The 27987-nt window shown below is 33.8% G+C and overlaps 18 protein-coding genes across 18 annotated transcripts; 7 read left to right on the top strand and 11 right to left on the bottom strand.

The window, feature by feature from the left end:
- Window positions 1-289: 289 nt before the first annotated feature.
- NAEGRDRAFT_68612 (uncharacterized protein) lies at window positions 290-1346 on the bottom strand (the record flags this gene model as incomplete). Its single annotated transcript, XM_002676173.1, has 2 exons — window positions 290-1062; window positions 1088-1346. 2 exons carry the CDS (start codon window positions 1344-1346, stop codon window positions 290-292), a joined length of 1032 nt encoding a protein of 343 aa, XP_002676219.1.
- Window positions 1347-1683: 337 nt separating this feature from the next.
- Window positions 1684-2445, bottom strand: NAEGRDRAFT_68611 (uncharacterized protein; the record flags this gene model as incomplete). Its single annotated transcript, XM_002676172.1, has 1 exon — window positions 1684-2445. One exon carries the CDS (start codon window positions 2443-2445, stop codon window positions 1684-1686), a length of 762 nt encoding a protein of 253 aa, XP_002676218.1.
- Window positions 2446-2601: 156 nt separating this feature from the next.
- NAEGRDRAFT_68610 (uncharacterized protein) lies at window positions 2602-3636 on the top strand (the record flags this gene model as incomplete). The annotated part of the gene is made up of 1 exon (XM_002676257.1): window positions 2602-3636. One exon carries the CDS (start codon window positions 2602-2604, stop codon window positions 3634-3636), a length of 1035 nt encoding a protein of 344 aa, XP_002676303.1.
- A 134-nt stretch (window positions 3637-3770) lies between these two features.
- On the top strand, window positions 3771-4133 carry NAEGRDRAFT_68609 (Peroxin 16 (Pex16), putative; the record flags this gene model as incomplete). Its single annotated transcript, XM_002676256.1, has 1 exon — window positions 3771-4133. The coding sequence occupies one exon, from the start codon at window positions 3771-3773 to the stop codon at window positions 4131-4133; it is 363 nt and encodes a 120-aa protein (XP_002676302.1).
- A 461-nt stretch (window positions 4134-4594) lies between these two features.
- NAEGRDRAFT_34278 (uncharacterized protein) lies at window positions 4595-5752 on the bottom strand (the record flags this gene model as incomplete). The annotated part of the gene is made up of 4 exons (XM_002676171.1): window positions 4595-4957; window positions 5057-5501; window positions 5542-5581; window positions 5638-5752. The coding sequence occupies 4 exons, from the start codon at window positions 5750-5752 to the stop codon at window positions 4595-4597; spliced, it is 963 nt and encodes a 320-aa protein (XP_002676217.1).
- A 499-nt stretch (window positions 5753-6251) lies between these two features.
- NAEGRDRAFT_68607 (uncharacterized protein) lies at window positions 6252-8159 on the bottom strand (the record flags this gene model as incomplete). Its single annotated transcript, XM_002676170.1, has 2 exons — window positions 6252-7771; window positions 8135-8159. The coding sequence occupies 2 exons, from the start codon at window positions 8157-8159 to the stop codon at window positions 6252-6254; spliced, it is 1545 nt and encodes a 514-aa protein (XP_002676216.1).
- A 541-nt stretch (window positions 8160-8700) lies between these two features.
- NAEGRDRAFT_49773 (uncharacterized protein) lies at window positions 8701-9552 on the top strand (the record flags this gene model as incomplete). The annotated part of the gene is made up of 1 exon (XM_002676255.1): window positions 8701-9552. The coding sequence occupies one exon, from the start codon at window positions 8701-8703 to the stop codon at window positions 9550-9552; it is 852 nt and encodes a 283-aa protein (XP_002676301.1).
- A 411-nt stretch (window positions 9553-9963) lies between these two features.
- NAEGRDRAFT_49772 (uncharacterized protein) lies at window positions 9964-12638 on the bottom strand (the record flags this gene model as incomplete). Its single annotated transcript, XM_002676169.1, has 2 exons — window positions 9964-9984; window positions 10224-12638. 2 exons carry the CDS (start codon window positions 12636-12638, stop codon window positions 9964-9966), a joined length of 2436 nt encoding a protein of 811 aa, XP_002676215.1.
- Window positions 12639-12930: 292 nt separating this feature from the next.
- NAEGRDRAFT_49771 (uncharacterized protein) lies at window positions 12931-14391 on the top strand (the record flags this gene model as incomplete). The annotated part of the gene is made up of 1 exon (XM_002676254.1): window positions 12931-14391. One exon carries the CDS (start codon window positions 12931-12933, stop codon window positions 14389-14391), a length of 1461 nt encoding a protein of 486 aa, XP_002676300.1.
- A 293-nt stretch (window positions 14392-14684) lies between these two features.
- Window positions 14685-15431, top strand: NAEGRDRAFT_68604 (uncharacterized protein; the record flags this gene model as incomplete). Its single annotated transcript, XM_002676253.1, has 1 exon — window positions 14685-15431. The coding sequence occupies one exon, from the start codon at window positions 14685-14687 to the stop codon at window positions 15429-15431; it is 747 nt and encodes a 248-aa protein (XP_002676299.1).
- Window positions 15432-15483: 52 nt separating this feature from the next.
- NAEGRDRAFT_68603 (uncharacterized protein) lies at window positions 15484-16570 on the bottom strand (the record flags this gene model as incomplete). The annotated part of the gene is made up of 2 exons (XM_002676168.1): window positions 15484-15569; window positions 15616-16570. The coding sequence occupies 2 exons, from the start codon at window positions 16568-16570 to the stop codon at window positions 15484-15486; spliced, it is 1041 nt and encodes a 346-aa protein (XP_002676214.1).
- A 541-nt stretch (window positions 16571-17111) lies between these two features.
- On the bottom strand, window positions 17112-17855 carry NAEGRDRAFT_1687 (uncharacterized protein; the record flags this gene model as incomplete). Its single annotated transcript, XM_002676167.1, has 1 exon — window positions 17112-17855. A coding segment is annotated over one exon (744 nt), but the record flags the coding sequence as incomplete, so codon positions are not given.
- A 618-nt stretch (window positions 17856-18473) lies between these two features.
- Window positions 18474-18917, bottom strand: NAEGRDRAFT_34300 (uncharacterized protein; the record flags this gene model as incomplete). The annotated part of the gene is made up of 1 exon (XM_002676166.1): window positions 18474-18917. A coding segment is annotated over one exon (444 nt), but the record flags the coding sequence as incomplete, so codon positions are not given.
- Window positions 18918-19139: 222 nt separating this feature from the next.
- NAEGRDRAFT_34303 (uncharacterized protein) lies at window positions 19140-19469 on the bottom strand (the record flags this gene model as incomplete). Its single annotated transcript, XM_002676165.1, has 2 exons — window positions 19140-19299; window positions 19348-19469. Coding segments are annotated over 2 exons (282 nt in total), but the record flags the coding sequence as incomplete, so codon positions are not given.
- A 2436-nt stretch (window positions 19470-21905) lies between these two features.
- NAEGRDRAFT_49766 (uncharacterized protein) lies at window positions 21906-22532 on the top strand (the record flags this gene model as incomplete). Its single annotated transcript, XM_002676252.1, has 1 exon — window positions 21906-22532. The coding sequence occupies one exon, from the start codon at window positions 21906-21908 to the stop codon at window positions 22530-22532; it is 627 nt and encodes a 208-aa protein (XP_002676298.1).
- Window positions 22524-23999, bottom strand: NAEGRDRAFT_58294 (uncharacterized protein). The gene has a single exon (XM_002676164.1). The coding sequence runs from the start codon at window positions 23695-23697 to the stop codon at window positions 22612-22614; it is 1086 nt and encodes a 361-aa protein (XP_002676210.1). The 5' UTR covers window positions 23698-23999; the 3' UTR covers window positions 22524-22611.
- An 871-nt stretch (window positions 24000-24870) lies between these two features.
- On the top strand, window positions 24871-26019 carry NAEGRDRAFT_80061 (pyridoxine biosynthesis protein; the record flags this gene model as incomplete). The annotated part of the gene is made up of 4 exons (XM_002676251.1): window positions 24871-24978; window positions 25182-25618; window positions 25669-25690; window positions 25738-26019. 4 exons carry the CDS (start codon window positions 24871-24873, stop codon window positions 26017-26019), a joined length of 849 nt encoding a protein of 282 aa, XP_002676297.1.
- Window positions 26020-26120: 101 nt separating this feature from the next.
- On the bottom strand, window positions 26121-27607 carry NAEGRDRAFT_68597 (uncharacterized protein; the record flags this gene model as incomplete). The annotated part of the gene is made up of 9 exons (XM_002676163.1): window positions 26121-26435; window positions 26472-26833; window positions 26944-26946; window positions 26988-27008; window positions 27035-27101; window positions 27193-27198; window positions 27291-27293; window positions 27338-27340; window positions 27386-27607. The coding sequence occupies 9 exons, from the start codon at window positions 27605-27607 to the stop codon at window positions 26121-26123; spliced, it is 1002 nt and encodes a 333-aa protein (XP_002676209.1).
- Window positions 27608-27987: the final 380 nt, after the last annotated feature.

Here is a 27987-nt window from a genome sequence, read left to right as displayed (position 1 = left end):
TGCCAGATGTGTTGAGCCATTTCTTTTCTGTTAAGTTTCTTTTGAAAAGTGATTTGTTCACTGTCTCATTATATTCGAAGAGTCATTTCTAGAGAACGAATCGTCTAAATTGAAATCAGCAACTTCACTCATTCCTTTTAACAATCAAGTTTCTTCATTTCGTTACTTTCTGAGAAACACTTGCTATATCGTCTGTGTTATTGGAATCTTATTTGATCTTATGAATTGATCTGATAACTTTGCATACAATAGAATACAATATTAATCAATTTCCAAGTAAAAAACAAGTTTAATTTCTTGGATCTTGATTGGAAGTTGCAATATCTGCAATCATCTTTGAAAGAGCACTATTCTTGTATCTTTGAGAATATTCCAAAGTAATACTTGGTTCCAATGTGCATTCATTTCTGTGTAGACAGATGGCAATCATCGATTCTGTTTCTTTTGTGGTTGCACTATTAGTTCTCAAACATGGTGTTGCCTTCTCACATCCATAATAGAAAAATTCATGTTTGCATGTTGTAAAGAGAGATCTATGTCCCAAACCATTCCACTTCTTTTTACATTCAACTTGACATGCAACACATGTTGTATTAGAATATGATGTGAATTGAACTTGTGGTAAATCCAATGAAGTAGGTCCAAGAATACCATTAAATAGTGCAGGAGAATTCAATGCTGTCAACAATGCAGCATTAGAGAAACGTAAACCTCCTGATTCTGATTTAGTTCCAGTTCTACTGGTCTCCTTTTGCTCTTTAACTTGACTGATAGAGGAGATGGAGGTGAATCCAGTTGCTGTTCCCAAACGAGAAGCTGAAACGGATGTTTTAGATCTTCTTCCTTGGGCTTTGCTGGCTTTGGTTGACTTGGCAGTAGATGATTTGGCTCCTTTAGAACCTTTTGCACCTTTACCTGATTTTCCAGCTCTTCCACCACGTCCACGACCTTTACCACCTTTACCTCCACGTCCACCTTTTCCACCTTTTCCACCTCTGCCTCCACGACCTCCTCTACCTCCTCTACCTCCACGACCTGCAGATCCACCTCTACCTCCCTTACCTCCTCGTACCTCCACGACCACTACGGCCACCTCTGCCACCTCTGCCACCACGACCACCCCCTCTGCCCAAGACAGTAACTGCATGCATCATTTCAAAATCTTCTTCTTCAGTTGCATGCATTTGGAGAGTGTTCTTCTTAAATGAATCACTTGTTTTGGCACTGGTCGTGCTGATTGTTGAGGCACAATTAGGACGAGACATCCAAACATGCTCAACATGCAACAATAGACACAATGAAAACAAACATATCAAAGCAAATCCAAGTTGACCTCCCTTTGTCATTTTTTTTAAAGATAAATATTCAATTCATTCTCAATTCTTGACACTATCACGGTGGAGAACACAAGGAGAGCATAACCAATAAGAATTTAACATAGGTTTTTGGAGAACGGATAAAAAGCTATCACGCTGAATAGTGATCCCATGTTTGGATGAAGATACGTCAATGCTGCTAATTAATGAGCGGGTGAATGTATCATCCAGAAAAAGGTTGCGACACGAATGAGATTGTAACATTATCTTTTGAGTTTAGTAAAGTCAATATCCTTCCAAGTTGTTGGTTTCAATAAGGATGATCAATTAGCAAGATATGCTCACATTATAATATCAATATTTTGAATTATTGTGAATCTTGTTTAGAATAATAATCAAGATAATCTCTCCAATACATATGAGAAAATGGCATTGAGTCACCGTTGAAATTAGGAACACTGCTCTTAATTGTTTGTTTCAAACTTTCGAACATGATTTCATATCCCTTAGAATTGAAATGTAAACCATCCGTAAAGCATTCTTCAGATTCCCAATCGTGTGTCCACAAATCCACCAAATGAACCTTAAACTTATCATCTGATACAGACTCTTTCACAATATTTCTAACACTTTCGGCATATGGAGCTACCAACTCCCTACTTCTCACAAGTACATCCATATTATAAGACTTTTTCACAAATTCAGCATATTGTTGAGTATTAACCGGTGGAGGAGTGCACAACAAGACATCCAACTTTTTACATTTCAATCCACTCTTCAACATTTCAATAATCTTTTTCAAATTCTCTCCAAATCTCTCCAATGGAACATGTTGTCTAGGAAGTGGTAATTCAGCACTAGAAGCATCATTAGCTCCCAAACAAATAAAAACACAAATATTATAATCTTCCGAATTAGATAAATTGAAACTCTGATCAAAATGTTTTTCCAAGGCCAATCTCATCAAATCAGTATTCCAGCCTGAATAACCTCTATTAATAATATCTACTTTAATGTTCATCCAATTTAATAATCGGGAATGAAGACCTTCAGGCTTTGTTGAATATTCAGTGAGGGAATCACCTACTAGATATAAAATAGGACGAGATTGAATTGGTTGTTGAGTCATTTTTTTTAAATATTGATTTCTCTTATTGTTCTTATTCAATAGTATTTAATCTTTTATATTAACAAGATAATAATTTTAAATAAATTTGTAATAATATCCAATACATGATTTTAAATAGGAAAATTACAGTATTTAATAAAATAATAGGAGAAAAAAATGTCAACGCAAACAACTCAAAGGAAAATTAAAGTAAATCTTTTGGCAACTGCTGATGATCATCACATCTCGGTCGGACTGACAATTAATGATGATGATTTTCAAGAGGCTAATAATAATAGTAATGATGATGCTAATTCACTGATGCAACATACAATAACAAATATCCTTGATAAAGCCTCGGAGAAAGATGAAACTCTTCCTTCCTCATCATCAGAGCCTTTGGTAATTGTGGATAATCAACGAGAGCAAGAACAACAATTTAATAGAGTTGAGATTGATGACGATGAACAATGCGAACCAACAAATATATTTACAATTGATGATGAAAAGGAGGAAATTAATAGTGATGATGAATTGAAAAAGCCTAATGTTAGTGATGAAATTAAAGAAGAGGATTTAAAAACACCAAATACTACACAAGCATCAACACCTAAAATTTATGAAAAGCCTGTTAAAACTCCAAGATTTGAGGAATTAACAATTGAAGAGGAAGAACCTGTCAGAAGAGGAAATGAAAGAAATTCCACAATTCAAGAAAATAGAAGTAATGAACAAGCATCATTGGAAAATGACAAGAATGATTCTGAATTTACATTGACAAGTGTACCATCTAAAATTTTGAACTTTTTCGAAAAGTTAATTATTAGTAATAAGGGAAGAATTGAAATGATGAAAAGTCTTGGTAATTTAATGTATCTGGGAAGTAAAACAAGAACAGATGTTGACGTTGAAAATGAAAGTTCTGAAACTTTGTCACTCTTGAATGATATTTATGAAACTGAAAAGATTTCAACTGTGATTTCTGTAATTGGATGGTATCAAGACTACGTCTCTGATAAGCACAAGTTGCAAAATAAGAGAATTCAATCAGATGATAGATTTTCACCATATCACAGAGCAGGTCAATATTTAAGATTACTCGAGTGTTTCATTCTACTTGTTGAAATTATTTTCAAAAAGAGATCAACATATGGAGAGAATGGTAAAAAGAATTATTGGAATTTGTTAATTATGACTGAAGTTGTCAAGTAAGTTTTCAAAATTCTATTACTAACCAAAATAGAGCAATCATTAAATTATTTGCAACCTCTAAATCCAAAACCAACACTCCACTCTTCCTCAATTATAACATCCTACCACCTGATGAACAGGCCAGTAATATTCCAATGGCATCTTTCCTTCCAGTAGTTCCAAAGTATTCCCCATTTGACAAGGAATCTGCTTCTATGGAAAAGTTTGCAAATAATTATAAAAATCAAGCCAAACCAAAGGTTGGCTCGAGGAGTGGAAGACAAATTCCTTCATCTGATCAATTAATGGCAATGCTAAAGAGTGGAAATGATGATGTACCAACCACGTCTCAATTGGGAGAACAATTAGGATTAAATATTGATGGAGATAAATTCATGTTACTTTCCCCACAAACTGAAGAATTGAAGGGTTCACTTGGTAAAATTCTCATGTACATATCAGATACCTTGTATTCATTAAGGCCAGTAGTTTATTGTAAGTTTTTCACACTAGTTTGAATATTGGAAATTCTAAAATATTCTAGCCTACCTTCTTTCCAAGTATGGATTTAAATCATGGATACCATTTATTGTGTCTCTAATCATCGAGCTTGCATCTATTTATTTGACAAGAAGAGCTATCAGAATTGTAAAGAAAGATATTAAAGAAAAATCTCCTTCTGTTCCACCTGAAGTTGGGTCAACAATTGAGGAGGAATTGAATAGAAGAACAAGCAGTCTTTCCCATTATTTGTACAGAGGACCATTATTTGAAATTGTAATGGAAAGAATCTTAAAGTCAATCCTTTTACCAATATTCAAGAGAATTCCGCTTATTGGTGCATCTTTTGGTAAGTTGAGCTATTTCAATTCAAAATTTAATATTAACACTACTTTTTCAAGTTGGTTATATCGAGTATATTATCATGATTCAACAATTCTACTTCTTCTGCAATCCTTCTGTTTAATAAATATGTTGTTTATTTCTGGAATAAAATGTTATTCAAAGATTCATCATTATGGATACGACGAATGGTTTCACCCAAAACCTCACTTACATCCACAACCATAATCTTGGAACTGCTTAATACTTCTTCAGATTGATTAACAGTATTGGAAATGATAAGCATATCCAAATCTGGGGAATCGTTAATTCTTTGAAGAGCAGGTCCATTCAACAATCCGTGAGTTACGCAGGCAAAAACTCTGGTGGCTCCTTGTTCCTTCAAACACTTGGCAGCACTGCACAAAGTACCAGCTGTATCCACAATATCATCAACAATGATACAATCTCTTCCATTAACTTCACCGACAAGTTCCATAAGCCATGGTAACTTATCATCCTTAGTTGGCAAAGTATTTGGTGCAGAGCTAGCTGGTTTGAAATCATTCCAACAATCAGTGTTGGTTGCAGATTTAGCCTTCTTCCACTTGTTCATGACAGCAATTTGAGCATCTCCAAATTTTTCATAATGCTTTGTAACATATTGCAATTGAACATCAGCTCTACTACCACCTGCAGCATCAGGTGAAACAATTGTCAATTTTGGACTCAAATCATGAACTTTTCTAATCAATGCAGATAAAACTGAACGACCAACACTGACATTGTCAACTGGAATTGAAAAGTATCCTTCAATTTGTCCAGCATGCAAATCAACACAAACTACGTGATCAGCACCAGCTGCTTCAATTAATTTAGCAAGAAGAGCTGCACTAATTGGAACTCTTGATTTGGTCTTTCTGTCTTGTCTTGCATATGCATAATAAGTAATGACAACATTAATTCTATTCACACTAGATCTCTTCAAAGCATCAATCATCAACAACATTTCCATGAAATTATCATTAACTGGATCAGACATGGATTGAACAACAAAAGCATCACTGAAATAATTATTAGCAAAATGTTATCTTTGAAATTTACCTTCCACGAACATTTTCATTGATTTGTACATAACATTCACCTATAATTGAATCCTTGTATTATAATTTCATTCCGATTATTTGAATATTTACATACCATCAGCAAATTTGACTTTCTTTGATTTACAAATTTTGACATCCAAATATTGTGCAATATTCTCAGCAATTGATTCACTGGCAGAACAACTAATAAGTTTTAAATCATAACCCATCTATATGGTGATCAATTCATCCAATAATTCCAAAATGGTCATTAAAATATTCCGTTCATTGTATTGACAGATAAACACCAAATAGTATGATGAAGTTGGTGACGGTATTATTTTAATAACATTTGTGATGATAATATAATTCAGTTACAGTAGGATGGTTATGAATATGGGAACATTCTATGCTGACACCTACCTTCAATTCTCGCTAATTTTTTTATTGTTGTGGTTATGCAGAGAAATTGAGGTCTGGGGTAAGAAATTGAATAATTATTGAGAACCTTTTAGAGACAAGTTCACCACTATTGTAAATTACCAATTCAAATTTTTGTTAGAGCAACATCCCTAATCTAGATTCGAATAAGGTAGTTCAGAAATATTGATTTAAAGAATTGGAATATGAATTAAATAATTATTGTTTACTAGAGTAGCTATTTGTTAAAGAGGGAGAACCAAAATTTTGGGAGGGAATTGGTTTGGGTATTAGTATTAGGGAATTAATTTACTTCTTCTTTTCAGTATTCTTCTTTTCAGTCTTCTTCTTGTTTGACTTTTCTTCTTCATCTTCATCATCATCGAGGAAGAAATAATTTCCTTGTTCTTTTTGTTCCTTATCCTTCATAGAGTTCAACTTATTGATACGTGGTCTATAGTTGGTTGGATCACGACGGAAAGTAATGTTGAGTGACTTTAAGAACTTGTTCATACCACTGAGCAAAGCTTGTGGAGAGTTGGCAAGAGCCTTAACTGAAGGAACACCTTCATAGACAATAACTCTATCAGCAAGATAAGTAGCCATGATAAAGTCGTGTTCTACAATGAAAGCAGTCTTCTTGGTGTGGAGAATGAATCTCTTAATGACCTTAGCAGCATGGAGACGTTGTTCAGAATCCAAATAAGCACTAGGTTCATCAATCAAATAAACATCAGCAGGAGTACCCAAAGCCAAAACCAAGGCAACTCTTTGCAATTCACCACCAGACAAGAATTGAACTCTTTGATCCATCAAGTGACCAATACTCATTGGCTTCAAAACATCAGCATTGAATTGAGGATGAGAGAAAGCTTCTCTAATCTTTGTCAACAATAAATCTTTAACTGAACCAGGATACTTTGGAGCAATAGTTTGAGGCTTGAATGAAACACTCAATTCAGGAACATTGACAGAAGGATCATCAGGTTGTTCCTTACCAGCAAGCATCTTAATGAAAGTAGTTTTACCAGTACCGTTTTCACCCAACAAGACAACAATTTCAGAAGCAGAGAATGAACCAGGGCAAACGCTCAATTCGAAAGCCTTACCGAAAGACTTCTTCATAGCAGGATAAGAATAGGTCTTTCTTGAGGCAGATTCTTCAATTTCTTCAAGATTTTCACTGGCCTTGAAGTTCAAAGCATCTTCTCTGAAACGCAAGTTTTCAGTTGGAACGAAACCTGCCAAGAAAATGTTAATACCTTCTCTAACAGAGAAAGGCATAGTAACAACACCATAAGCACCAGGAACACCATATAAACAACAGATAAAGTCACTCAAATAATCCAAAATACTCAAATCGTGTTCAACGACAATAACATAGTTGTCGTGACTCAAAAGATCTCTAATAACTTGAGCAGCTTGCAATCTTTGTTTAACATCCAAATATGATGATGGTTCGTCAAACATGTAAACATCAGCTTTACGAACACAGACAATGGCAATAGCAAAACGTTGCAATTCACCTCCAGACAAGTCACCAATTTCTCTATCCAAAACACTTCCCAAATCAAGCTTTTCAATTTGATCTTGCAAAACTTCTCTTTCATCCTTACTCTTAAGCATAGGGAGAACTTTACCCTTGACGGCACGAGGAATTTGATCGACGTATTGTGGCTTCATAGTAGTCTTCAAGTTATCTTCCAAAAGTTTAGTAAAATATGATTGTAATTCACTTCCACGGAAATAGGCCAAGATTTCTGTCCATTCTGGTGGCTTGGCAAATTGACCCAAGTTTGGCTTTTCCTTACCAGCTAAAATCTTCAAAGCTGTTGATTTACCAATACCATTGGTTCCGACTAAACCAAGAACTTGTCCTGGACGTGGAAGTGGCAATCTGTGGAGTTTGAAAGAGTTTGGACCATATCTGTGAGTGGTTTCCTTTTCAAGGTTCTTTGGCAAGTTGATAATTTGAATAGCTTCAAATGGACACTTCTTGACGCAAATACCACAACCAACACACAATTCTTCAGATAAGAAGGCAATTTTATCGGTTGGTTTAACTTCAATACAGAGTTTACCAATACGAACAACAGGACATGATTTTTTACATTCTTGAGAACACTTCTTTGGTTTGCATCGATCTTCGCTAACGATAGCAATACGAGTAAGTGTTTCTTCTCCGGAACTACTACCCTTCTTCGACTTTGATGACATTTTTTTTCTTCAACAACAAATTGTTACAAAGCTTTTTATTGTCGCCAGAGGCAAGTCACCTTTCTCTTCATAGCAAATTCAATGATGAGAATGAAGGGATTATATTGAAAATACATTCATTTCAATACTAGAATGCCTATGTGCGCTATTTTCTCTTTCTATTTCCTATTGATGAAGAAAATTTTTTACTTTTTTCCCTCCGACAGTTGTGATGATGTGGTTCTTCTCTTCATGAAGAAATAAGTTGTCTAATTGACTCGGATGAATTTAGAGTATTGTCAAGATATGGAGTTGATATTAATTTGTGTAAATATTTGATTGGCGTATTACTTTTTCAAATCATCATCATGATGAAATTCAATGCAAATATTAAAAAAACAAATTCCACATCATTACCCTTCTAATTGACTGTTAATTTATTAAATTACTCTACACTAATTATTAGCCAATTACAAATTTTGATAATTTTACAAAACATAGAACTCAATTAGAAAGCAATCAATACTTGAAAATTATTAATAGAAAAACAACAAGAATAAAAATGGTTTACATTGGCCCACCAAAATCAGAGGAAGAAAGAGAATTGGATAGCAGTACCATCAGTACTAGTGCTATTGGTGCTTCAACTGCCGATCATGATAGTGATGTTGCACCTTCGGATAACAATTCTTCATCACAACTACAAATCGAAACAACTAGCATATCAAATGATAATAATTTGATTGATCCAACTATTCAATCACCACTTATTAATGGTTATGATAAATATTTTAATAGTGTAGATTATAATAAGAATACAACAACTATTGTTGATAATAATATGGAAACTCATCATGCTAGAAAATTGGATAGAAATGACGAAGATGAATATTTGGATTTTCTGGAAAAATCATTGGAGGAAGAGCAAAAGTTTATTACAAGTGACATGATTGAATCAGCTGAACAATTATTGGAGACAAGTAGTAATGAAAAGGAGAGAGCACAGTCATCTTTCACATTGGCTATTCTATATGTCAAGTCAGGAAATGAAGCTTTAATACATAAAGGAATTAAACTGTTAGAATCAATCCTAAGAGATCACAGTGATATATTTAATGAAATTATGGTTGATGATTCGTCACATTATAAGAGAGATTGTTTATATTTGATTTCATTGGGATTTTTCTTTTTAAGGGATTATGCAAAGGCCGAATCAGCTGTTGCAAAGCTTTTAGATTTTGATTATCAAAATGAACAAGGTCTTAGGTTGAAGTCCCTCATCAAAAGAAAGAAAAAGAAGGTGGAAAGAGATGGAATGATAGGACTTGCTCTGGCAGGAGGTGCAAGTTTAGCTATTGGAGGTGTACTTGGGTTGGGCGTTTTAGCTTTAGGTCTTTTGAAGGCAAAAAGATAAACTATCAGAGGTAGTTCAATAAATTATTTATTTTCGAGCATTGTGTATGCGTATTTGGCTTGGTGATAGATAAAGTAAACAACAAGAGTTGCTAAGAGGGCAATCATTGAAATACATCCAATCATTAAACCAACAGTGAAAGTCCATTCTAGGGCTTGATCTTGTTCTTTGAAGATTAATTTCTGTGCATGTCTTCCTTGTCTTAAAAGGAATGTTCTGAAATTGAAAGGAGAAAGCTCAATCTTGCTATTGGTTGGGATTGGGCCTCTGGTTCTTGATGTGGAAAGATTGGTTTCATTCATTGAGCGAATCTTCTTATCAATAAATTCCTTCTTAAAGCAATCAGTCAAACTGAATTGAGCCTGCTCAGAGTTGATGTCCAAACTTTGAAGTTGAACAAGAGCTTTAACATCAGATGCTGATGGGTTCTTTCTGTTGAGAACAATATCAATATTGGAAACATGAATAGATGATGGTAATGGTTTCTCGAGAATGGAGAATGATGTTACCAAATTTCTCATAGAGAAAGTATCCACAAAATCTCTATTAATTGGTGTATAGAAAGACTTTTGGAATGGCGCAACGAATGGAGGGAAATTGATTGTGAGAGCAACCTTTGGATAAAGAATGCCTCTCAAATTAGGTTCGGCTGAGGTAGAATCAATTCTAACCTTAATATTAATAGCAATATTAGATTCATCATTAACTGGTTGATCTACACCTCTACCATCATCACTGAGGGTTCTTCTGTGGAGCATAATTTCCAATTCACCATTCTTCATACTAGCAGCACCATGAGTTTCAGAAACAAAGAGAGTCAATTGAGTCTTCTTTTCTTCATCTCTGATAAAACAGTTAAATACAATTGGGAGATAAGTTGCTTCAACTTTGCTCTTGGTATTTGATTTAACTGTTTCCAAACCATTCTTATCACAATAGAATACGCCCTTAGAGGAAATAAATGCTGAAGCATCGAACTTGGTAATTATTTCGTCATCACCAGGAATATCATCAAAGTAGTAAATATATTCCAAATCATATCCTTGCTTTTGAGCAATTTCTGGTTGATAAAGTCTAACTATTTGTTTAACATATTTTTCAACAGTTTGTTCCACTTGTGTGAAAATGTTGTTAGAGATTGAATTAGAAATGAGAAGAGAGCTAGAGGTAGGAGTAATAAGAGTTGGTTCTTGGCTCTTTGGAGCAAAGATGTAGGCACCGCTCTTTTGTTGATTAACTCCAAAGGTGTAGCCTGAAATTCCTGTATAGGTCATTAGTTTTTGGGAGATTTCATACTTATTTCCTTCTTTTTCAATTGAACAAAGAGAGACCATATTGTTCTTCTTACAGAAAGTGACACTAGTCTTTGAGTTGGAAATAGTGTATGGTTTGTCTTCTATGTTGATAATTTCTTCATTAATACTTCCTTGCTCCATAGTATCACATGGCTTAATGAGAACAGTTGTATAGCCAAGGGCTGGAATTTTTGGAACGACGAAATGCAAATCATATTCATCAGGAGCAAGTACAGATTTTGAGTATTGTGATTTCAATCTAGTTCCTTCCATAGAAAAGAAGCATATTTGTTTGATAATTGAGGAAAATGGAGCTGCTTCATCTGGACCAATTGTTTCTACATGGTTCTCAATGTCCCATGAGAGACTATTGAAAAGTACAATTGGAATGGAATAGCTGTATTTTCTTTGACTAATGAGGGAGGAGAACTTTTGCATAAGTTCTGTAAAAGAGAAGCTGTTTGAAACCAACTTATTCAGATAATCTTCCAATACAATATCTGATTGTGATAACTTGCTGGTAATAAGAGCAGTTAATGATTGAGTCAATGCTTGCTTAGCCTCCTTTACACCATCAGACAATGAATCAATGTAATCTTTGGTAACTTCTAATTTGGAGGTACCAGTTACAGCGTCGTGGTGAGTAACATCAGCCATAGAGACGGCCAACTGATCTAATTGTTTAAATCCTTGTTCAATAAATCCTTTTCTTTGATCATCTTTGACATATGGTGTACTGATGGCAAAGAGTGCTTTGGCAGCTCTAAAGAAGCTTTCAGCAGTTCTGATGGCTTGTTTCAAAATTGGATAAGATGTATAATAACCAGTCCAGAATGCATTTGGACCATCTGCATATGGCATAAAGTCAGCATTGTATGAATAAACATCTCCAGATTTTTTAGGTCTAGAAGCTTGCATATATTCACTTAAGAGTGAGAATTTAACCTTATATGGATAGATTTCAGGATGGTCATTGATATACTTCATACCTTTTTCGATTTTAGCAAATCTTTCTGGAGCATTTTGGAATGAGAAATCACAACCTCCAGGAAGCATAATATCAGATTGATTAAATCCCAAAGAGTATTTCAAAATTTCTCTGTGCATTTCATCTGCAACAATTTCATCAGAGCCATATGAAATAGATGATTCTCCATCAAAGAAGAGTGCTCTTACACAATATTGATAATCCATAATATTACTATACACAGAAGACCCATCAGCTAAATTCCAATAGAATGACATTTGCTTATTATCTCTCATTTCCGTTTGTTTACCTTGTGGAATTCGCATAATAACAGTGTCACTCAAACCAGATTCTCTATAAATACGAGTCATTGTTGTTGTAGATCCAAAAGGATCAATTCTAAATGATGAAGTAGGAATAAAATCACGATCTTTGGTATTAAAAGTGTCAATTACATATTGGTGTCCTCTTGTCAATGTGTGAATAACAGAAGAGTAGGTATTAGCTGCTTCATCAGACATTGTCATAGCTGCCAATGCAAATTCAATCCTCTTTTCATTCAAGAATTTCATGAAAAGATTTTTCTCTTCCTTGCTCACTGAAGAATCTTCCCACCAATAACTAATAAAACTCATCTCTACAAATATAAATTTTCTATCAGGCTTTTCGGTCAAAGCTTTAATCACCGATCCGATAATGTTTCTCACTTCTTGTTCATAATAATCTTTCTTTGTTTTCAACCAACCAACATCCCAATGGCTGTGCGGAATGATGTGTACAGTTTTAAAATAAATATCACCACTTGCTTTTTGATGATTCCCCATTGATGATTGTATCAGAGTGAGTGTTGTGATCGCCAACAACAAGACAACACCCATCAACCTCATATTTGTGTGGGACGAGAGTTTTTGCATTTTTTTGGCTTTCAAAAGATTTTTATTAGCATATTGGATAAGAGTAGCTTATGAGGTGACCTTCACATCAATAGAAAGTATTACTCTTGCTTAATACCAATCATGGTGGATCACGTTTTATGTTTATTTACAAAATGAATTGCTGATCTGAATAATGTTTTCAAAAATTGTAAGAATATACTAAAAGTTGTTCATGTAAAAAATGTCATCTTGTGTTTTGATTATTACTCAGTCAAGTTCCTTACACGGATTGGGTGATGATTCGGAAGTTGAAGATCATTTGGAATTTCTAACAAGCCTTCTTAAAGGTAAATTCTCTAACCAACAGAAAGGAAAGAAGAAATGGTTGGAAAATAGGCTTGATCGGATGAGTGGCATGGTTTTTGAAGGTTTTATTCCAATCGAGTGGATGAAAGAAACAGATATGATTTTAAATTTAATTAAAAATCAAAAGATTACTCCTACAGTGGTGATTCCCAGGTTTATAATGTATAATCGTCGAGTAGCACTTGAATTGTTTAAAAATCGTATTTGTATGGTTGACGATATTCCTGGGGAATTACTTGATGATAGAGAGTTCTTGTTAGATTGTATCTCTTTAGATCCTAAAATATTATTGTTTTTTGATTGTGATGAGGATTTTAATGTGGAAATAGTATCGAGACATAGGCGTGCAATTTTATTTGTATCGAAGGATTTGATTCATTCTCAATCCTTTATTGAAAAAGTGTCGAAGGTCGACAAATATTTGGGAATGAATCTTCCTGATTGCAATTTGAATAGTGAAACTCCTTATAGTTTGAGAAATAATAAGGAATTTGTACTGGCTGCCTTGTTACTGAATGGAAGGGCCTTGGAATTTGTTTCAGACGAGTTGAAAAATGATTTTGATGTGATGGTCCAAGCTCTTGCTGAAATATATGCTATTAAGCATATTCCACATTGTTTTCAAGACTTGGAATTAATGAAACAGTTAATAATGAAGAGAAACTCTGTTTTAGAACTTGCTCCTTTTACATTGATTGATAACAAAGAGTTTATTATTGAATTAATGAGAAAAGATGGAATGCTCATATACTATGCATCACATAGGCTAAGAATGGATAGAGATGTTGTTTTAGCTGCTGTATCTCAAAATTCAGAGGCATTAACATATGTACCAAATGAATTTGTTGTAGATAAGGAGATTCTTATAGAAGCAGCAAATCACAAACAGAATCAGTCATTTCTTTATTTAGCTTCAGATAATTTAAAGAGTGATAGAGAATTTGTGTTAGAAATTGTGAAAAAACAAGGATTGGCTCTTCAGTATGTTCATCCCTCTCTACAGTCAGATAAGGTGATTGTTAAAGAAGCTTTGGCTTCTATTGAGGAATCATTTATGTACGCCTCGTCTGCGTTGAGAGAAGATACTGGATTCATAGTGGAATTAGTTAAAGAAGGTTATCCTTCAGTTCTAGAATATGCAGCCATAGATGTTGACAGAGATATGGCAATGAGTCTTATCAAAATTAATGGCCATTGCTTGAAATATCTGCAGCGATTATATCCAGATGAGGAGATGGAGAAGGAAGCCGTAAAGCAAAACGGTTTTGCTTTCGAATATTCTGATTTATTGTTCGAGGAGAGAATGAACCATTTCTATTATGGAGCCAGAATTTAAATTGCATCTAGAGATAATACTTAGACTCAAAATGATCATTGATTGTGTTTTGAACCATGAATATGTGGAGCAACAATTTGAGGACCAAATTAGAATTTGACGTTTTATTGTAAACATTGCAAATTTAAAAAAACAAATTAAAAAAAATGATAAAAAATGCTTCTCGGACGGTTCGTGTAGCCTTTTGTCAATTCAATGTACAATTTAAACAGGTACAGCAAAATCAAAATAAAATTCGGAAATTATTGGAAGGCTTTGAAAAGAAGAGTTTTGATATTTTAATGTTTCCAGAGATGGCACTGAGTGGGTACATGTTTGATAATTATGATGATGTTTTTCCGTATTGTGAGGAACAAGGAAAGGGAAGCTGTTATGAATTTTGCAAGAATTTATCGGAAATGTATGATTGTGCTGTAGTTTGTGGATATCCAGAGAAGGAACAAAATCAAGGATCAGCAATACCATTTAAATTATTTAATTCAATTTATATTGTTTCGGCAGATGGATCTTTTGTAAATTATAGAAAACACTTCTTGTATGAACAGGATATGAAATGGGCACAAGAAGGAGAGGAATTTAAATCATTTATCTTAAGAATTAATGATAAGAAAATATTGGAGGATGATCCAGTTGATGATGAGGAAAATTGTAACAATTATATTAGAGTGGGGGCAGGAATTTGTATGGATATTAATAATGGAACTGACTTTTCAACAGATTATTATGCTAAAGAGTTTGCTAATTTCCACAAAGATAAAGAATCTGAACTAATTCTATTTGCTGCCAATTGGCTGGCAAATAGAGATGATCCAAGTGATTGCCTTTCTACACAATCCTATTGGGTAGAGAGAATGGCCCCAATAATGAAAAGTCAACCAATCACATATTTTGCTGCTTGCAATAGAACTGGCATTGAAAAGGATACTCAATTTGCTGGTGCATCTTGCGTTCTCATGCTCAACAAGAAACGTCCAGTAATTTTACAAGATGCCAGCCATGATGAGGAATGTGTAAAGGTTCGGGAAATTTACTTTCCTTAGATGAATAAATTGTTTATAAATTAGGTTTATTAAGGATAGATTTATATTTACATTACTTGTACGAAAGTACAGATCTATTGGTCGGTCTTTGTAACTTAGAGGCACAGGTAGAACAGACTGGCTTGTGAGAACTGAAAACTGAAATGGGTTAGAATTCTCATAACATTCATATTAAAATACTTACTTGATAAACAAACAGGACAAACATAACCATCATCAATTGGCTTTCTAGTTTCGAAACAACTTGCTCTGAAATCTACAGTATTTTGTACAGGTAATTGAATATAAGAACGAAGACTCTTTTCCAACATGAAAATAGTTAATAAATATTGAATTAAACCTTCTTGTCGTTGAGGTTTCAAATAATTTCCTCCAGTTAAGAAGCAAGCTTGTTGTAAAAATGTGGAATCATCATTTGATAAAACACAAGCATCTAACATGATACTCATTTTCTCTGCTGAGAAAATGGCATTCATGACAGAAATATATTGTGATGAAATATCAGGAGAAACTTGGAATGTTAAAATTCTAGAATTGAGTGACATTCCCAAAGGTTTTTCCTTTTCCAATCTGTTAATAAAACACAAAGCCATAGACAAGGCACCACTGAGGGAGAAACCCTGTGCTGTTGAAGTGGTGTGATTGCCATCATCTTCCATATATTCAGTGTCTTCACTCGGAGTAACTTCTTCACTATTTAATCCGGATAAGACTGCATTTTGTACACTCTCAAAACCAATATCATTCAAGAAGAAATCTTCGATATCATCTCCTGATTTTACACCCATCATGTTTAACATACTTGTACTATCAGTACTCTTAACTTGAATTTGATTATGGTTATGTTTACCATCCTTCTTTGATCTAAATCTATTCGGAAATAGAAAATGTGATTTGTTGTTTTCCGAACTAGCAATAACTGCTATTTTCTTATTTCTCTGAATAGTTAGGAAAGTGTTAATGAATACAAGAAGTTGATTTATAAATTGTGAGAAGGAAATTAAACTTTTTGCTGATGATGATTGTTGTTGTTCATTGTCCAATTTTCTTTTTCCCCACGTATACGGATTAATATCTAGAAGAATCACCAGCAACTCCAACTCATCAGTAATATTTACCGATTGAAAGCCTGTGTCCATGGCTGCTGATGAAGCTGATGACTTGTTCATTTTTTTTTTGCTTTTGAAATAAAAATAAAATTTCATGATAAAGGTAGAAGAAAATTTACTGAGAGGTTGATTGAGTAAGGAAATACAAAATTAGAGAAAGAATTAGAATAAAGATTGGGAGCAAAACGTTGAGGTTAGATCCTTTGGAAGGAGTTGAGCTTGTGGAAGCATTGGATGAACGGCTTGCAAGTGTTGTTTGACTTGTTGTGGATTCAGTTGGACTGCTAGTGTTAGATGATGAAGTAGAGGAAGTGTTGTTTACAGAAGTGGTAGGTGGTGAGTTGGACGTAGTACTTTGAGTTTCAGCTGTTTGTGAGGGCTGTTGAGGCTTTTCGGTTTGAGGAGATTCAATCTTTTCTTTCGTTTCTTTTGGTTCTTCCTTTGCAATTTCAGACTGTTTGGCCTTTTTCAGTTGTTCTTCATCAAATATTTGTTTCCATGTTTCAATATTATTACAGACAGATTCATAAATATAGCTCAATTCTTTGAATGATGTTGCAAGTAATTTAAACAAAGGAGAAACTACGAATTTACCAAAGTCCATTTGAGATTTTGGAAAATCTAAAGTATTTCTATCCATTAGAGGGCTGATTGGTAATCCCTTTTGTCTTTCCAAATCACCCTGTGAAAAGAACTCATTAATACAGGCATTGGCCCACTTCTTAGCAATTGCAAAAGGTCTACTAAGGTTACTGATATCGGAACATTTCATCAATACTCTCATTAATAACAATTTGTCTTCAGCATTTTCATTAGAAAGTCTACCTGTACCAATTCTTGATTCAAAAATAGAAATGATTGAAAAGTGGTTTGTCATATCTGTTGCAAGAATTGTTTGAACCATTATCTTCCTGAGTTCTCTGTATTGTTCCTCTGTTAAACCATCCAACACATTGAACTCATCCTTTTGCATAATTTTAAAAGCATTGAAAGCGTGATAATTTTCCAATACACTCTTATCATTGTATCTGTATGCAAGTTCATCTTCAGTCATGATTAAGAAGTTATTGTTAACTCCTGGATGGTCAATGTCGTGAGTAAGACCTGAGAGAAGGAGTACTAATTTTTCCATATCAGAGAAGAAACTATCAATCTTTTCATGATTGAGGAGCATGAAGAGATATTGAGTGACATCACAACAATGTCTAAAATTGTGATAATGGTTATTTCTATACTTCTTTTTCAATTCTCCTAGGAAATTCCAAAGTTTGATCGGATTAATATTGAATCTTTCAAACATATTGAGGGATTTAAAGTAATACATTGCGTGCTTCTTGAGTTCTTCATAATCATTATACTTAAATGCATCATAATTGAGTGATTTTACATCAACATCAGGTTTGTATGTTTCAAGATCATAAGGTAAAACTTCTGTTTTTGGTGGAAGTGGTGAAGCTAAAGCAACACCAGGAGTAGAATCATTTGAGGCAGTTGAATCAATGCTATCACTTCTATCAGCCTTGATCTTTGTTTTATACTCTTCGGCATCTTTGGTATATTGATTCACAAGCCATTTTCGGGTGGCTTCATCCATTTCTGCAGTTTTTAAAGAATCCAAAAAGGCTGGTCTATACAAATTAGATGAACTTAATGATTTCATAACTGATATTAAAGCAAGTTTGGTTTGTTCTTTGTCCAAATTTCCACTAATGATATCACCAACAGCACCAACAATTAATTGAATAGGTGTTTCGATGGATTCACCAACCTTCTTTTTAAAGGCTAATAACTCTTCTTCATTTTGTTTTTCTTGTATGTGTAATTGATTTCTTAATCGTTGTTCTTCATGAATCTTGTTAATATAGAATTTTTCTCTAATTCTTCGATCACGATAGGCTAATACGGTTTGAATTCTTGCCCTAAGAATTTCTTCCTTGATAGGTTTTGGAAGGAAATCTTCGGCTCCGCATTGAAATGATTTTGAGACTGTTTCAGGGTCTTCACTTCCACTCATCATAATACAAGGAATTTCTCTGTTGATGGCTTGTTTTAAAACTCTAAGAAATCCAAAACCGTCCATCTCCGGCATAAGAACATCTACTAACAAGCAATGGAAAGGGTCTTCGTTATCTTGTACAAGAAGATTTAAAGCCTCTTTACCTCCACTTGCTGTTCTACTTTTGTATCCAAGATTTGATAAAAGTTTAGCTAATGTTTTACGAGTCACTGGATCATCGTCAATAACCAAAATATGTGGTACTATTGTTGAATCCGTTAGTAATTGAGGTATACAAACAGATATACTGTCTTTTCTATCACTATGTGTCGAACTGCAGCTGCTAGAGCTTGACTTTCTTTCATCGATCCATGTGCTCATTTTTTTTTTTAAAAAGAGGAGATGAGGGCGCATTATCTAAAATAGTGATGTGCATTGCCAGCTTTGTTTGAGACATCATCTAAAACCCTTTGAAGATGTTTGCCTTATGCTCTGAACCACAAAGAAGAGCATTGGATCATACAAAACCATGATTAATAGTCTAGAGATTTTATTACAATACAATGTGGTGGAGGTTGTTTATTAAGGAGAGAGGAAGAGAGATTATTTCTGACTATCATCTTTTTTATCGTCATCCTTTTTATCCTCATTTTGATTTCTTTGTTCCTCCAGATCCTTAATTCTTTGTTTGAGTTTTTCGTTTTCTTGTTTTAATTGTTCAATATCTTCGGCTGATGGTCCTCCAAGATGATGTTTAATGTAGCTTTAAATTTAAATTTAATTCCAAATTGATGAAAATTTAAAAACCTACTCTAATGGATTTGGTGGTCTTTCTGGTTCTTCATACAAAGCAACGAGTGATTTAGTAAAACTTTCTACAACTCCATTCTTTTCCAAATACTTTCGGAACTCTTCCTTTCTAGCATTTATTGACTATTGTCATGATGATCACCAATAAAAAGTAAAGTTTCGGAATGAAGTATCATTTCCAGAATGAACATCATTATTTTAATTCTGATATAACCTACCTGATAGGCCATTTTCTGTAATTTTTTTGAGTTTGAAAATATTTAGCGCCAATTCATTATCGGTTGTACTTTGTAGTGAAGAATAAAATTAAATTGTTCAAAAATTTGAGTTTTGAATCGATTTATATTTACAATTTGTCAAAATTTACCTTAAAGCTCTATAAGGTGTTTCTGGAACCCAAGTTCCTAAAAAGTTTTGACCCATAACAGACTCAGCCAGGAAGAATGTGTGGGTATCCATCTCATAGACATTGAAAGGACACAGACAACGACGAGATTGAGTAGTTTCATTATGTTCCTCTCTTAATGGTTCATTAACTTCATTGCAACCTTCCTTTGAAGAAAGTCTTCGAATCCAAAATGCTCTGTCAAAACTTTTGAGCAAATCCTCATGTGCCGCTCCTTCATTAGAAACCCATTTTACATGTTTTGAACAAACAGTTAACCAAAATTGATCAAGCTCTGCATGGGTCTTGAAAGTAATCTCGCTAAAAGGGAAAGATGGTCTAATCTCTGCTGGAAGTGTATATGTCATGCTACAAAGACCATACTTTTTAAGTTTGAAAAAATATTCCTTTACAAGGGGAGAAATTTCTTCACAGGTATTAATATCTATATTCAAGGCTTGTAAAACAGCTTGTGTGAAATGTTGACAGTTAGCCTAATAGTAAGGAATTAGAAAAATAAGTATATAAAAAAAACTTACTGTTTTCACATCATAGTACTGGGTTGCATTCCACAAGCAACATACTCTACTCACTTTGTTAATTACCTCATTAATATCAGATTCTGGGTAATATTTTATATTACAAACAAAAACAGCCTTACTAGAAGAAATTGGTCTAACACACGCTATGGAATTATCGTTGAATTCGACGTACCAGTTTCCAACAATCAGGGCAGTGTGGAAAAGTCCAAATCCTCCCTTTTCATCGCTGTTTGCAATGTTAGCAAAATGTCCAATTCTTCTAATAACTCTATGCATTTGAGTGTCACTGAGAGTTGTGATAACAAGTTTGAGTGGTAGTGTAACTTTCTTTTTTGAACAATTACCTTGTATCTGGTACTCGCCTTGTTTAAAGTTAGGATGGAAAAATCTATATTTGAAACGGTCAGGTAGACATAAGTTTTGAGCTGTTGTTAAAAGTTGATTTTTGGATTGTTTTTTCAAAGTAATTTCCAATTTTTTACAACAATTCTTGACTGCCATCTTTTCTGCTTCTGTTAGTGCCTCATAAGGGAAAAGCTTAACTGGATGATAGATATGACTCAGTTTAACTTTTGGTGAAATATCAATCTTTGGTGATTCAGAGGATCTACTCTCTATCCTTGGTTGTTGCGATGTGAACATTCCTCCTCTTTTTTCACTATCCAGAGATCCAACACTAAGTTCATTAAATCCAAGTGAAGAATTACTTGAAAGGAATGATGAAGTAGCTGGTGATACTGTTTGATCAGATAAAGAAGTGCTTGGATTTTCTGGATCGTCAACAATATCCTTAACAAGACATTCATCATCACTAAAATCAAAAATATGATAATTTTCAGGAGCATTCTTTTCAAATATTTCATCCATGAGTTTTAAATGTTCTTGTTCCATTTCCGTCTTTTTCTCAACATTAATTGTTCCCTTCTTAAGTTGTCTTCGTTTAATATCCATAATTAAATCAAAAATTCTTTTTGACGATTTGGCATCCTTAGAAATAGCCATGATTGGGTTAGGTGACGATAAATGATAAAGAGCCTCTCCAAAGGATTTATATCTTCCAATAAAAGTTGAAATCTGGTTTTTCTTGTTATTAAATTCTGTTAATAATAAATTTTTAATAATAAACAGTAACAATAGAAAATATTATAATCATCATCACACAACAAAATCTACATACTTTTTACAATATTCTTTTCAATCTTGTTTGCCAACAAGAAGCTATAAAAATCTTGTGGCGTCCAATCATACAAAGGAGTAGCAAGAGCATCATCATCTTCCTCTCCCTTGTATGGAGAATCATCAATAGATTCCGAAACAGAGTTTCCCATCTTCTAAATTCTCTGATACGTTAGCCAACAACCACTTTCAAGTGCACCACTTTTTTTCTAATGCGGAAGCACAGAAAAGTCCCGCCAAAAATATTAACTCCTGTTTAGAGTGTTACCATTCTCCGTATTCAATAAGAAGGTTTATTTTTAAATTGTTAATACTACTCCTGTAATAGCGTAGGTTGAACTGTTTATATTGCATTTGTGTTGACACTTTTTGAAACAACAATGTAAAGTTTAAATGGTTCATCCAAACATTGTGCACCTTACAAAAAAAGCAAGAATTCATAAAGTTTACAAAAAAATGCCTCGTTTTCCCAATAGCACGAATTCATCAAGCAGCAACAATCAAAATCGATACAATCCCTACTCGAACAATATTCGTTCATTAGGAAGCAAGAGTTCCAACAACACCAATAGTACTATTACAACTAGTGTTCGATCTTTATCAACATCTCAACAAGTACAACCATCACCAACAAACAATCTCAACATTCGTTACAATTCATCAGGCTACAGGCAATTTTTAATTCTGATAATGGTTTGGGGTGGAAATTCACCCACAGAAGAGTTGCCGAAAAGAAGATTGGAAGTGAAATTATACGTTCATCACATCAATAAAAACAAGACAGACAATCGATATGGAAATTTGGCAGTGCTCGATGGGGCCATTCATCAACATTTACATAACTCAAAGAGTGAAAAAACGGCTTGTTTTAGATGTGGTAGGACCTCTCATCATGCCAGTCAATGTTTTGCTAATTCAGATGTTTTTGGAAGGTCAGTTGTAGGTTCTGGGTCAAGAACAAGTTATTATTCAGATGATGAGAGTAGTAGTGACGATGATAGTTATGGAGGTTGTTCTCGATGTGGAAGATCTTCGCATACCAGCTCTAATTGTTACGCAAGAAGTGATAGGTATGAATTGTAATTTTTATTTCTCCAAGATTAATGTGAATTAATCTTAACATTATTGAAATTTTACTTGCCAATAGAACAACATGTATTAACTAATTCAAATTGTAGTTACTTTTTAAAAGAGAGTCAACAAGGCTTGGGTCAATAAAGTGTGATTCACAAGCGGTAGTGGGTTCTTCTTCACAAAAAAGACTGTCAATGTCACTCTGTTGTTCTGTTGGATGTGGTTCTGGTTGTGTTGGATATTGTATTGGACATTGTGTTGGGTGAGGTGTAATTTGTAAACTATGTGCTAAAAACGTGAACACAAAAAGTTGGTCTTTAAAGCACAACTTTTCTATAATTCCACAAGTGTCTAGTAATGAATATGTAGGTGGGTTTTTTTCTGTTTGTGGGGATGGTGGTGTTGTTGATTGAGTGGTTGGGGTGCGACTTTCTAACAAACCAGCTGAAATTTTTCTTGGTCTTCCAGTGTCCTCGAGCTCGCTTGCATCAAAGAAGGTCAAAGAAGTGTTAAAATACTCTGAAAAATCAAAGTAGGCTCCCTTTGAATTGTTTTGAATTGTTTTAGTGGCAGCTTCCACCATCACGTGAAGATCAAAGCTCCCATCTCCATAATTAATTTTCCAAGCTAGCTTTGAAGGATAAGTATGTACTTTTGATAGGCCATTCATGGAGGAGAAGCAAGTTTTCTTTGTGTGGGGCTTGCATTCAATTGTTTCAACTTGTACGCTTGCAAGGTTTGGGAGAAATATAATCTCCAATAATGACACCTTCTCCACATCTCCAAACGTGGCAATTACATTCTTATATCTTTTGTTCAATATTAAAGAATGTTTACCTCCTTTCTCTTGTACAAACAAGCCCAAACAACAATGTTGAATGAACTCTTCACCATGCTTGTCTACCATCTCCAACAACTTTTTAATGTCTGTCTCGGAATGATCAGAGTTAAATTGGAGAGACTTCATCGAGACTGGCCAAAACATCTTCTTCTTGTTCTTTTGTTTGTTTTGCTTTGGAGAAGCTTCATGTCCTGTTGATGCCTCTGGTTTGTTGTCCTCTGGCTCCTCTACTTTGAGGACCTCTTCTTCCTTGATGATCGGATCAACCTCTTCTTCTTCCTTTTTAACCTTTTTACTGCTCTTGCTAGAGGTTATTTGCTTTCTCTTGCCCATGATCTTGCTTGGTGTTGTTGTTGTATTTCTTTTTAATGCGTGATGACGGGTAAATATGATGGCAAAAATTCCTAAAAAATTTTTTTGCGTCAATATTTTTTGTTAAACGCCTTGTTCTGATTTTGTAATAGCACAGCATTTGATTGGACACTTGACCATCACAACGATTGGTGCAGTTGTTGTAATCATGTTGTATTGATTTTTGGTCTTCCTTTGGTGTACCACCATAAATAATTAATAAATTAAATTAGGAAGGGCTACATTTTAAACTTTTTAACAATAATTTTAATCCAATACTTCCTAAGACAAAAACTGTATTACTTAAAACTTAACATTCTGAATCCTCATTAAAAATAGAGTATTATTCTCTGGATTGTATACCATTTCTGCAAGACATTCATTTAAGGGTTTTGGCTGCCAATATTAAACTTGTTAAGTATTGAAGAAAGAAAACTATTGTAAAAGTCCTCTTCTTTCCCTGTCATTTCTTTTCGATCTGACAACCAACTTAGGAACATGTGATTACTATCATAAATCTCTTGGAAATGATTTCGTGATAATTTCAAAAGGTTGTACATTGCATCCAAGAGTTGGTTTAACGTTCAATGAAGAAAATGCTGAACTTTCGGATTCTTGAACTGTTAATGTAGCAGGGAATGTGAAATTAAAGGTTTCTGAAGGTTTGATTATAAAATCTACCTTATCTGCTTGGAGAGTGAATGAGAAAGAATTGGAATTTAAATTGTCTGAAGAATTTAAAGTCCAGTTCAGTGTTATTTGATTACAAGTGATAGTTGTAAATTCTTTCCTGTTTTGAGTTTGAAATATAAAGTTGTAATGTTTTAGGATCTACGTTCAATCCTAATCGTGATGGAAAGGTAAATGAAACGTCAAGAAATAAATTTTGAGGTATTTCACTAAATGTAATGATATAAGCTGAAGCCCATATTTTGTGTTGGACATGGTAATAAAATCCAGTAAATTGATTCTTGTTGAACAATGTTGTAACTTTTCTAAAAATCATATTACTAAATAGAATTGATTCTCTAATTCTTGTAATATTCTACTGTATAATCTCAAAGAAAAATAAAAACAAATTCATCACAACATTCTATTCGTAGCAAACCATTCTTCCAAAATTATCCTTTACCCATCTTGGTAGTATCGAAAGAAATGAAACTTGTTGTGTTCGAGGTGGTTTCAGTTGAAGAGGCAACTCTAGCTGTTGCATTGGCACAAAAGTTTAACCAAGTTAAATGTTGCTTGATGGTTGGTCAAGAAGTGAGTTATTATAATAATTAATAGCAATATTAATATTACGCATTGTTGATGATGTTTGGTTGCTTCTACACTCATTTAGAATGAGTTGATTGATTATTGTAAATTGAACGAAATTAATCAAGTCTGTTCTGAATTACCACTCATAGCAAGAATAAGGAAGGTTGGTACTATGTCCAATGTTATTTAAATAATGCAAATTATAGGGGCATGTAATGGAAGCTAAATTGTGTAATGAATTGGGTGTTACTATTATTGATGAGCATGATCAATCAATTGTTGATGAACATTCCTTCTCAAAAAGCACTGAATCACTCTCCAATATTACATTCATTAATCCAGCCAATACCTTCCCAGAAGCACTCAGAAACATTGCTAAAGGAGCCAAAATTATTAGGACTCACTTTGGAGAGATGGCTTCAATCATTCACCAACTCAGGAACATTACTATGGGTGCACTGAATATTGTGAAACTTAATGATGAGCAATTGGATGAATTTGCTCGGAGAGAGTTTGTTCCAAAGGAGTTATTGTTCAAGATCAAAGAAGAAGGCTTTACAGTGCCATTACTAGCGTATGGTAATATTAATTCACCAGCTGATGTTTCTCTTCTCTGCCAACTTCCTAATGTGAATGGAATCATGTAGGTATCATAATTATTGTTATTACTTATTAATACTATACTATTACTAGAATTGCTAATGAAATATTCAAGGTAGGAAATTAATTGTATTATAATTATTTAATTAATTATTAAATTAGATGAAGAATAGTTTTAGAACAATGCATAGTCTTGTTGCTGCAGTACTTTTCCATGACAATCCATCCAAGCTATTGGAAATTAGTACCACTTTTCCTTCACATCAACAACAACTAGATATTAAAGGAAACTTTACGGAGGCTTTGCCTGAGAAGATGAGCCCTCTTTTCCAAACAATTGCCTCTCCAACACAATCCACATATCATCAGGACCAAATAGTAGAAGAGGATTCCAAAATGTTGTCAGATAGCAGCAATTTCCTTCCCAACAATGACTTTATGTGATTGGAAACGCGTGTGTAAAAGACATGGTGTTGTGTTTCTTGCTGATTTTTTTATTGTTTGTTTATGATAATATTCTTAAATATATCTATTTTTAATGTAGATTATTCTCTTAATCTCACAATAACATCACAATAGCTAAGATTAGGCAATGAGGTCAGTAGTTTTCTCTTCATAGCACTTTCTTCCTTAATCGAAAAAAATAGGTCAACATTTAACCTTTCAGCAAGTTCTGTTGGTGTTTCATAAATCGAATCAAGGATTTGAAATTCTTCCAATCCATCAAAATTTCTCATGGCACAAACAAGATAAACATTAAGAGACTCAGAGTGAGCATCCAACTCTCTATTAGCTCCATACTTTACAAGTAAGCTTGCCATAATACTGTCCTCCTTTAAAATGCTATAATGTAAGGGAAGCTAAGATAATGAGCATTAATTTGTTTAATCACTTACACTATCATCAATGCAAAAAATGTTAGATTCCAATAACTGTTTCAAAAATGATAAATTTCTTTTCCCACATGTCAATAGAATGTCAGAAATGAGATTATTCCATCCGTCGGTATGACAATCCATTAACTTCATGTGATCTAAAATTATTGAAGCTAGTTCCCACTGATTATTAATTATGGAAACACCTAAACATGACAGGGTGTAGTTGTCTCGAGTTTCACCTTCGAAGGGATTTGCATTAGAGCAAAGTAATTGTTTTACAATTTCCACATGTCCCTTTTCACTAGAAATAAAAAGAGGTGATCTGTCAATTGCATGACCACGAGTATATCTGCTATCGAATCTGTAACCATAATCAATATCTATACCAGGGTGACTAAGAAGCAGATTCACAATATCAATTCTCCCAATCTCACATGAAACGTATAGAGGTGTCTTCTCTGTTTAATGCCCAACCAATTCAAAAACTTACAGCCTTTAAATATTGTTGAATATAATGAGTTATCCTAAACTTACACTCTCCTAAACATGTTAAATCTATTAATTTTTCATAAATAACATACAAGCTTTCAAATATTCAGCAAATTGAATTAAGTCCAAACTTACTGTATAAAGCTTACGTTCAGAAGTCTATTGTGGTTACTAAAATGAAACTCTCAAAACAACCATACCCTTTTCTAGTTCAATAGTAAATTCCAAATATAATCCACAAAATACATACTGCTGCCTATTCAATTATTAATAATAATTGAATATGGTGATTAATACATACAAGCTAGTCCATAATTAATTCCCCATCCTATGAATAAAAAAACATACTCCCTAAAATTCACAAATTAATTATCATCACGGAATCAAAAACTCACTTCCTATTTTTGATTATAATTAAATTATATTCGAATTTCAAAACTCACTTTAAAATTGACATCCAATCCCTTTACATCCAACAAGTATTTTACAACATCTTCCCTTCCGTTTGCACATGCCAAGTACAATAATGTTACTCCATCTCTATTCGTCTGATTAACGAAAGGCTCCATTTCCTTGTGGGGATCATCAATAAAATTAAAAATTCCAGAATCTGCTTTTTCAAAGAGACGTTCTAGTTCCCATTCCATTATTATGTCTTTAGTCATTTTTTTTGTAATTTTCTTTCAAAGTTCATCTTGTTATGGTCTGGGTTTTGCACTGGTTGACCTGGTGGAAAATGGTCGATCTTTGAGCAGTACTTGGAAAATACTCAACTAATCAATACAGATTTATCAATAAAAGCATGTCGAGGTTGACTCACCTAAAGGTGAAACAGTCACTGAGCTTTAATACCTATTGGAATAATAACTTATTGTTTTCAATCTTGTTTATTAATTTGCCATGTGACTTTAATTCCATTTTTCACAGGACGATTCCATTAGGGGAGAAAGTAAGGGTCTTTCTAATCAAAAAAATGACCAACATTAAAGCCAACACCCTTTCACGGAATGTTAAATGTAGCAATAAGTGGCAAACAATTAGAAAA

The sequence above is a fragment of the Naegleria gruberi genome, assembly GCF_000004985.1.
Source record: "Naegleria gruberi genomic scaffold NAEGRscaffold_29, whole genome shotgun sequence".
Classification (NCBI taxonomy): domain Eukaryota; phylum Heterolobosea; class Eutetramitea; order Acrasida; family Naegleriidae; genus Naegleria; species Naegleria gruberi.
Note: the sequence above shows the minus strand (reverse complement) of the source record. Positions and strands in the feature narration are given on the sequence as shown.

What these genes read in the sequence shown, in the direction of transcription:
- NAEGRDRAFT_58294 (XM_002676164.1), bottom strand. Translation starts at nt 23,697, where the DNA reads ATGGGCAAGAGAAAGCAAATAACCTCTAGCAAGAGCAGTAAAAAGGTT.